Below are 9,935 nucleotides of genomic sequence, written 5' to 3'. Positions count from 1 at the left end.
TGTAAGACGATTAAACCTTAAATCACATCTTAACTCTTTTCATTAAATGCAAACTTCAGTATTCGTATATAACGAGGCGTGACATATAACATAATCTATAATATTTCACTCGTGAAATAATTTCTTATACAACAGAATAATTTGGTCAAGGAACGGTAGTTAGAAATACAGACACCCGAATATCTATCTCTTCTTACTTCTATGAATTCATTTATTATTGATATTCTTTTATTCATATTTTATTAACAATCTTATCTATATATCAATCCACGGTCTTCTGATATATTATTTATATTACCATTATATTTTGTCTATGAACATTCCGGCTTCTAGCTATGACGGATGTAGAGAGAGAGCGACGCAACCCAACATCCGGTTTTGCTTCTCCAGGTGGGCATATGTTTCCATGAAACAGAGTATCCGCGTGACGTCACTGTACGTCAGTGTGACGTCAGTGGCTATCTATACACCATAGAGAGTGTTTGGTACTATGACACGCGTATATAAGATAGCCGAGTCGGTTTATAGTTAGTGTTAGGGTTCGGGTTCGGGTTGGGGCTGGGGTTGGGTTTGGGGTTAGTGTTAGGGTTAGATTTAGGGGTTTGCATCATTCCTTGATATACGAAAAGTCTGATGCGGAAGTTGACATGCGTAGTATGGAATATGACCATGCGCAACCACCAGCACCATCAGCAGGCTGTATGCAAACAACTTCGGTGATAGCCGAGTTCGTGGGTGACGTACACTAACGTCACGCGAATACTCTGATTCATGGAAACATATGCCGACCGCTTCTCCAGCATAACATCGCTTTATGCGCCCTCTATTGGGCGATACCCTGTGTATATCTCCTCGGTTTACGATACAAGCTTCACAGATTTACTCGACCTACTATAAAAAAAGCCTTTCGAACTAATATTCTCGCTCATAACCTTTCGTGGAAATAGGATTTGCTTCTGGATGCATACAAAACAAAATGGCCGCCTCACAGACGAGACAGCTTCTTGTTTTTCTCGCGCAGCTGTCGCCTCAGTATCTTTCCAGCCGCTGACTTGGGAATCTCGCTGACAAACTCGATGCCTCCCCGCAGCCGCTTGTGTGGCGCCACGTGCTCTCCCAGGTAGCTGTGCAGATCGTCCGCCAGGAGGCGCTGGTCGGTGCGCACGACGTACGCTTTGGGGAGTTCTCCAGCTTCCTCGTCCGGGACGCCGATGACGGCGACGTCTGACACGCTAGGATGATGTAGCAGCTTCGCTTCCAGCTCAGCTGGCGCCACCTGCAGGCACGTATCGGTACGAGTTTCATCGGGCACCCGTTGTGAGAAATATCGTAAGTAGTTGTGATTATATAAGTGTTAGCTTTTACATTGTAAATATTAAAATAGCTGGGCAATTTAAATCTCGTTATAATAAATTGTGATTGTGTACTCCATTTTAAGTAATTCCATTTTAGATGGAAAACTAATTATTCCCTTTTTACTTTTTCCCATAACTTTATATAAATTATAATTGTGGGACCCGGCGTTACAAAGTCTGCAGTAGTTTATCAATTGATACGTTTATTTGCAAAAAGGTGTCACGTGACAGAAATTCACATAAATAAATAATTGGAATCTGAGAAATGATCCCCAGTTATAGGGGCTTTTAACAGACTACCTGCCCCTTATGGGCGGGGAAATTGCTGATTTTAACCCTAAGGAAGTGTTAAATTCCCCGCTTTTCCCGGGGGTCAGGGGGGCCGGGGTTTCAATTGACTGGTGCATAATAATCAATTGGTACAATGGTAAGAACCGGTCACAAATTATTTTGCCGAGACCACGCTAGCAGCAACAACCATGATCCAACCAGTAATGTTTCAAAAATTTACAAAACATTGGTTTCCAGTGAGTTACTGCGCACTCACATGATAACGTTAGATTAGGCACCAATCCGGACCATAGCAGTGTTTAAAGTCGCTTGTATATTACAGCGGCAAATTCGTGTGACATTTTTTCGAGTATTGTGCACGATTCCTCAGCAACTCAGAAGCTGTTATTACTCTTCCCATATTTAATAATGATTATATTGTAGGTGGTACAGGCAGACCAGGTGTACCTGCTCATGAAGAAAGAGTACAGAATATCTCGCAACATCCGCGCATCGTGGTACTTCCACCATCTCAACGAAAATATTGAACTTCAAGAGCGACAAAGCCTCGTAAGTTCCTTTTCTGGTCCACTCGCACAAATCAGACGTTATAATAATAAGATAGTACTTATTGAAAACGCATGTAAAGACGTAATGTTTTTGTCACCCATGTATGAATAATATGCCTGTAAAAACCAAACCAAAATGTTCCAAAAATGTTAACTTACTGAGTTAGATTGTCAGTAAATTTATATAATATTTCTTTAGCTTACCAAATATTTTTGCACAAGTGCATACATAACGTATGTGCTTGCATAGGTGTGTGGAGTCAGAAAAATTACTAGAATCAATATAAAAACACAAAATAGGTGCGAAACAATCTATTCAATATAGAATGTATGAACGGCTTTATAATAACGTGTTGTTACGTTTCGGCATTAAGGCGGAGTACAAGGGTGAGCTGGATGTGCTATCTGTGATACCGAGGGTGAGCGAGCGAGGCGGCGGCCACGCGCAGCAGCAGTACCGCGTCACTCCCTCCACCGACATCACGTTCTTCGCACACTGCTACCGCATTGTCTTCGTCCTCGACCTCAGTCCATCGACCGGGATAGTCGTGAGTCGAACTTCCGCATCGCGTCGAGTCAACGATCTTTCTCGGATCATTATCGCGAATTTTGTTTTATTGCAAAGAGCATTTCGTTGGACTTGGAGTATCTGTTTGGGAATGTGTAACATAGCTAGTATACACATATGCTTAAAATGTGTAACATAGCTAGTATACACATATACTTAAAATGTGTAACATAGCTAGTATACACATATACTTAAAATGTGTAACATAGCTAGTATACACATATGCTTAAAATGAGTAACATAGCTAGTATACACATATGCTTAAAATGAGTAACATAGCTAGTATACAACACAGTTCCGTAGGGTGCTGAATATTTCGTCGATGAGGACATTGCCCGACTGGAGGTCCTGAAGGTATTAGAAATAACCGATGATGTTAAATAAATATTAAACAATCTGTAACACGGCGAAAGCTAATCCTGCGCTAGAAAGCTTATCTCCACACGAACACGACCTGAGATCCCCCAGGAAATTATTATTTCAGCATTTAAATTTTTGCTTTAAGAATTTTTTTTTTAAATAATTTAAATTTTTTAAATTTTGCAACAATTCATATTTGTTTCACAATTTAATAATAATTAATAATTTTACAATTTCCATACTTATACTCATTTTAAGCATATGTGTATACTAGCTATGTTACTCATTTTAAGCATATACATCGGCCTAACTAAACCTGTGAGTATCGATCTATATAACATCTGCAGTCGTTAGCCGTGCGCCACTCTGCTATAGTGATTCAGCTATTATATAGTGCAAAAGCTAAAGGAAAATGAAATTATTAAATGAAATTATGGCATCTTTCATGCAAATGCATATTTAGATGCAAAAGCATTGCAATATGGATAAGTAGTTCCAACAATATTTCCTGCTTGTCAGTGTAATGGAGGCATATGTTTGTATATATATACCATATTACCCTTACAGAGATATTGGACGTGACTGCCCGGCACGTGGAACTACAATGAGAAACACAGCATCAGGTCTACCGCAACGCGCGGGGGGACGTACGGTTATGGTAATTTAACGTGCCTTACACTATCGCATTCATCAGATTTTTATCTCTATGAAAAAGACATTGATGAAGATTATGTTTTCAGTATATGTAATTGGATTATGTGAAATAAAGATTTAATAATAATAACACTGAATAATAATAACAACAATAACAATAATGATGATAATAATAATAATAATAATAATAATACTAATAACTAGAAACGAGCAGTTGTCGCCAACTACATGTATCCCCCGTTATCTAGTATGAATGTGCTTCGCTCCACGGATCTACGTCACCGTCATTGCACACACGCCTTTCCTCGAGTCGATCGCAGAACAGGTGAGCATCCCAGTCTGTCGGCGCGCGCGATTTGTTCGCTGGAAAGTTTGAAACGTCGACGTTCATGTTTCGTTGCGACCGGAGCGTCGTGGGCTATAGCGGGAGAGAGAGTTTTCCTTCTCATTCCTCCTTTATTCCCCCTAACGTGAAGAATTCTTGCTAATGTTTAAAATACTTGTTGTATATTAAAGGATGGGTGCACCCAGATGACCCTTAAACCCTGGCATGTTGTGCCACGTACCTGTTAGGTGGGGGCACCTGTTGATTTATCACGTAGGAAATAAATTAGGGACAAGTCTAAAAGTGCTGCCTGATGTAGAAGGGTGTGATCTGATTGCTCTATATTGGATCGAATTAGATCGATGATTAGTGAGTTTATGGCATTGTGCGGGGTGCGGGACACGCTGAATTTAATGCTCGATTTTATCTTTAGGTGCTGATTCAAGGATTTCTGCTGATGCAAGAGACCGTGTATGTACTGCTCGACAGCATTTACGACAAGGTCGTGATGTTTGAGAACTCGTTAGCGCAGATGACGGCAGCAACGGTTGGACGTAAAACGGTGCGTGCTTAGCTCGGGGCGTTTCTACTAGACCGTGCCATGTGCTGGGCTTGATATGTACTGTGAAGTCACGATTTGTAAAAGAAATATGGATAATAGAATGACGATGCATACATGGGATTAAAAGAGCGGGTAGAGTTACGAAACGAGATGTTTGTTTACGAAAAATCCTCCGTCGCTGATTCCGATATGTGAAATTTTACACGACAGCATAAAGCATTTCATCTCCCCACACAGAGTAAGTCTAATTGACCCGTCCAACTGAGTTAGAAAACATGTAGATATTGTTGTTAGGTCGGTCGAGCTCACCCAGTTTGCATGCGCATGTTCTTTGCAGAAAATGTCGACTTTGGCAGCATCTCTTTGCTAAGCATTGTTTTGAGAATCTATCCTAGTCCTATCGCAACATTCATTAGCTACAACAGCCCGTCAGTCATGCTAGACTCGATTCACTTTTCTCCGTTTATCCGCGAATCGGATCTAGCAGATCCAGTGTGAGAACCGACGTCACGCGATTTCATGTTCATTCGTTGCGGCGTTGCAGACGTGCGATGACGACGTCGACACGAACACCTTCGGACTGTTCGACAACATCGGCAAGCCGGCGGCCGCGCCTAACACGCCGCCCGTTCCCATGGTGACGCCGGACGCAGGGATCATCAACATGCTGCGATACGGCATCCTGGCTCTGCAGCTACTCCCGGAGAACACAAGTGCTGGTACGCCCCGACCGATCGAGCGATGCCCCGGCCATCGAGCGATGCGTTTTCTGTTTCCTGTTCCCGGAACGCACTCGTACGAAATGCAATGGGAAAAATATCACAGACGGAAGATTATGAGAAAATGTGATAAAATATTTCCGTGTGAAATAATAAATAAATACCATATGATAAATATGATAAAATGATAAAAACAGTACATAGATAATTAATAGATGATATATAAAAATGTGGCCATGTTTGAGTCACCGTTCTCTCTATGATTGCAGGCATCGTCGTGGTGACGGACGGCATCACAGGCCCGCCGGACACGGCCATGTTTGAGTCTCTGCTCGTGCAGCTGCGTAACAGCACGATCGCCTGCTCCTTCCTCAACATCTCTAGTCCCTACCATCCGGCGTGTTCGCTCGGATACGTGCCATACATGGAGCTGCTGCAGTTCATCGCCACGGCAACCTTCGGAGCTTTCATGTCCTACTGTCCGAACCTCGTACGTCCGATCGGTGTTTAGTCTTCAAATTCTAGCAGTCGTAGATACGCAAATCACAAAACTGCAATCATAGATTAAATAATATATTGAAATTGATTGAAATTGATTGAGTCAGAGATATTGCAATCGTAGATATGCAAAACTGAAATTGCTGCGCTTGAGAAAGCTAGTACGCAATACGTTTACAGGTGAGTAATTGTTGCAGTTGTTGAGGAATGCTAGAGCGTGGGTCATTTATCAAGGATGCTTAATTTTCACGTCTTCTGAGTTCTGAACGCAATAAGAAATTTGAAAATCAGATTTAGGATTTGTGGCTTTTATTTTCAATGTTGTACATAAGTTGCTCTGCTTGTATAAGTAACTATGAACGTGCTTGTTGTAAACCACGCAGGAGAATGACTCCAGTTTGAACATGAACGTATACCACAAGGCCATACTGTCGTGGAGCTTTCAGAAACCTCTGCATGGATATAAGGGTTACCAGGATGGCATGCCTGCAGAACAAGTGGAGCAGTATTGGCACATCGAGTAAGTGAATGCACGCCCGTTGTTTACATTTCGAATTGGATTAATGACCTTCGCCAAGGAGGTTATGTTTTCGCCCCTGTTAGTTTGTTTGTTGGTTTGTTTGTTCTTCTGTCAACAGGATATCTCAAAAATTTACTGACGGATTTTGATGAAATTTTCTGGACAGGTTGGTCTTGGGCCAACAACCAATCGATTAGATTTTGGTGGTGATCCGGATCCAGATCTGGATCCAGGATTTTTGTTGTTTTTTTAAAAATCATTTCTTTGTGTGGGGAAGACCTCGGACGCATTTAAAATTCATTAAAAAAAAATCCTGGTTTTTTTCTTCAAATTTTATCAAACGCTATATTGAGTGTACCAGCAAGATGGGGGGACTGTTACGCTGTGGCAGAGGTTTGCTATCTCCGATGGCTCTTGTTATCAATATAATATTCCATACATTTTTAATATACATACATTATGAATACAGTTGTTGTATTACAACACATTAGTTGTAGTTTATATACGTATTAGTTTTTGTATTTATATTAAATAATAGATTTTTTAAGAGTTATTATGTTACGTTACTATTTTGAATGAATTATTTTGTACCAACTGCATTAAATTACGCTGTAATTATTTTATTCAAATCGATCATGTTTTGTGATTCTTGATTCACCTTTCACACGATCGCAAACAACCTAGCTCTTGAAGATCATTCAGAATGCAAATACGCACGTGCAAAATCGGCACTCCAAACTTTCAACTCGATCTTAACCAGGAATGTAGAGTCCTTCTGCTAACGAACATGTTGACATCTTCGCAGTAATCTGAACTTTGGGCCCTCCGCGCCAGAGGAAGCCTTGCTGAGGAAGAAGCACGCGGAGAACAAGGCGACGATGTCCGTGTTCGGAGTGCTCTCTGTGAGGCTGCGCGAGGGATACACCATCAAGAAGGTCGCCATCACTAAAGGTACGCGTGAACACCCGGGAAACTACTCGCTGCCCGGGGAAAAATGTGGCAGGGCAACTGCCTGCTCGGGCAGAAACATTGTTTGTTATTCTAGAATATGGTTATTTTTGCTCAGGCAGAAACTTGAGAAAACCGATAACAGTTCCACTGCCTCCCACCCCCAACAGCTTTGTCCTATTGTACTTGTCCTTATGACAACCCCGCAATAAGATCTGAAGCTATTTCGATTTCTCGTTGACTTTAACGTCGTCACTGGTGAATACGATGCGTGTGATATCTACTCTGAACAAACGTAACTGATATATGTGTGCTTATACACTGTCTAGAATGACCCATCACTCCCCAACTAACTGGGCAACTTTCGTATCCGCCCTGCATGAGGCGTTTGTTATTCTAGAATGTGGCGTTTTTTTCATGGAAATGTATTATATGATGTAATTCAGACTGTGATAGCACTATGGCTTACTAACAATAAATTATTTGATAGTTTTACCCAATATTTTTCACGTCTGTGGTATGTGTGTCTTTAGGCATGGTATGTCATAAGTATGCACAGCAATACATGTTTCTCTAGGATTAGTTCCGAAAACAGTTGATAGATAACAGTTGCTAACTATCAAGAAATGCATCCTTCTGATTTCATTCAGGAGACACGCAGCTAGAGGTACAGCTTGTGTTGCCATGGAAACATCGCGTCAACATTGAGTATCGGATAGAAGCCGTTTGGCCCCTGGATAGTTCCAAGTGAGCCGTAGTTATTCGCCACCAGAAAATTTCATTAGCCAAACAGTAACTAATTGCAACATAAATCAAATAGACTGCCAGTGTCAGTTGTTCACAGTAAGATAAATTTACTTCGAAAACAAATCACAATGGGAATGTGTGAGTTAATCATGAACTTTCGTTAATTCGTGCACATGTGCCAGCATGGCTGTTATAATTTATTATAAAAATAAAGACAAAATATAAATAAAAGGATCCTAAAGTCAAAGATAATTATTATGATGATTGACATAAAAAGTTATTACTCATTTATCAAAAACAATTATATGTTATATTATACTAGTACTATACTATATGATGCATCCTATATACCATATGATTACTATACATTATTATTTATTTTTCAAAAATAATTTACCGTAGGAGAGTGACTCACACTGAGGTGTCGATAGAAGCCACGTATGACTTTCTCGATGATGTGATGTCCCCCACGCAGAAGAAACCCTTACAGAGTGGTTACAGGATGGCAGTGATACGAAAGTTCTGGCAAACAATGCAAGGGTGAGCGGAATGTGCTGTGCAATGGATACTATAATGTTAAAGATGTAATTTATAGATTTTAAAGTTTCATAATTTTTTAATGTATTTTTTAAGGTTTAACAATAATTATCCTGACCCCTCCACAGAATATACCAAAAGTGTTCTTTATAGATAGGTGTGCATTCTAGAGAGGTACATGTTTTCACAGTAGATTCTATAATAAGTTCTATAGACAAGTGTGTGTGTGCCTTTTATAGAGGTACCTGCTAACACAGGTTTGACTACATATAGATATCTCTTCTATAGAGGTATCTGCAATCTCAGGTTTATTTGTATATAGATGTTTATTCTACAGAGGTACCTGCTAACACAGGTTTGAGTGTATATAGGCTTCCATTCTATATTATACAGGTTATAACTGTATACGTGTGTGTGTCTGTGTGTGTGTGTGCGTACATGTGTGCGTGCGTGCGTGCGTGCATGTGTGCATGCGTGCATGTGTGCATGCGTGCATGTGTGTGTTCTATAGAGGCGTCAGCTAACGTGGGTTCGACCTTGTGCACGTTGCAGGCTGACGCAGACTGACCAGCTGCTGCAGCATCTGCAGCTGTTTGGCTCCAACCTGGCGCACTACACCCTGCCGGACTGTGTGAAGAATGGAGTGCCACTCTTCTACTTCTCTCCCAACACCAACACACCGGTGCTGTCCTCACAGTGAGTGATGACTGCAGGAGAGGGAGGGATCGAGAGAGAGGGGGGAGGGAGAGAGAGAGAGAGGGAGGGGGGAGATAGGGAGTGAGAGAGAGAAAGGGGGTGAGAGGGAGTGAGAGAGAGAGAGATAGATGGAGAGAGGGCTCCCCCTTTTACGGTGCTTCATGCCTGTGACTGGTCTTCAATGTTAGTTAATCCCTGGTGACGGCCCTGCCCCCTCACATGCGTCTTCCCTCACAGGACCGCCCACTAACCCCCCCTCCCATGCATCTTCCCTCACAGGACCGCCCACTAACCCTCCCTCCCATGCATCTTCCCTCACAGGACCGCCCACTAACCCCCCCTCCCATGCATCTTCCCTCACAGGACCGCCCACTAACCCCCCCTCACATGCGTCTTCCCTCACAGGACCGCCCACTAACCCTCCCTTCCATGCACCTTCCCTCCCAGGACCGCCCACTAACCCCCCTCACATGCATCTTCCCTCACAGGACCGCCCACTAACCCTCCCTCCCATGCATCTTCCCTCACAGGACCGCCCACTAACCCCCCTCACATGCATCTTCCCTCACAGGACCGCCCACTATCCGTTCGCGTCGTTCTGGAAGCC

The 9,935-nt window shown here is 42.1% G+C and overlaps 3 protein-coding genes across 3 annotated transcripts in view; 2 read left to right on the top strand and 1 right to left on the bottom strand.

Annotated features, from left to right (window-relative positions):
* Positions 1–985: 985 nt before the first annotated feature.
* LOC106809789 (4-coumarate--CoA ligase-like 7) lies at positions 986–1,836 on the bottom strand. Its single transcript, XM_014812993.1, has 2 exons — positions 1,810–1,836; positions 986–1,276 (listed from the first exon to the last, which is right to left on the bottom strand). The coding sequence occupies exons 1-2, from the start codon at positions 1,834–1,836 to the stop codon at positions 986–988; spliced, it is 318 nt and encodes a 105-aa protein (XP_014668479.1).
* On the top strand, positions 1,835–3,871 carry LOC106809788 (protein SZT2-like). Its single transcript, XM_014812992.1, has 4 exons — positions 1,835–1,882; positions 2,070–2,195; positions 2,569–2,742; positions 3,863–3,871. Exons 1-4 carry the CDS (start codon positions 1,835–1,837, stop codon positions 3,869–3,871), a joined length of 357 nt encoding a protein of 118 aa, XP_014668478.1.
* A 158-nt stretch (positions 3,872–4,029) lies between these two features.
* The window catches only part of LOC106809787 (protein SZT2-like), a 34,224-nt gene continuing 28,318 nt past the window's right edge, over positions 4,030–9,935 (top strand). Inside the window, exons 1-9 of the mRNA XM_014812991.1 lie at positions 4,030–4,101; positions 4,535–4,663; positions 5,208–5,382; positions 5,652–5,872; positions 6,264–6,400; positions 7,206–7,351; positions 7,999–8,095; positions 8,498–8,635; positions 9,185–9,328. Coding sequence (XP_014668477.1) covers positions 4,030–4,101; positions 4,535–4,663; positions 5,208–5,382; positions 5,652–5,872; positions 6,264–6,400; positions 7,206–7,351; positions 7,999–8,095; positions 8,498–8,635; positions 9,185–9,328 — 1,259 coding nt within the window. The remainder of the gene's footprint in view (positions 4,102–4,534; positions 4,664–5,207; positions 5,383–5,651; positions 5,873–6,263; positions 6,401–7,205; positions 7,352–7,998; positions 8,096–8,497; positions 8,636–9,184; positions 9,329–9,935) is intronic.

The sequence above is a fragment of the Priapulus caudatus genome, unplaced genomic scaffold, assembly GCF_000485595.1.
Source record: "Priapulus caudatus unplaced genomic scaffold, Priapulus_caudatus-5.0.1 Scaffold384, whole genome shotgun sequence".
Lineage (NCBI taxonomy): Eukaryota > Metazoa > Priapulida > Priapulimorpha > Priapulimorphida > Priapulidae > Priapulus > Priapulus caudatus.
Note: the sequence above shows the minus strand (reverse complement) of the source record. Positions and strands in the feature narration are given on the sequence as shown.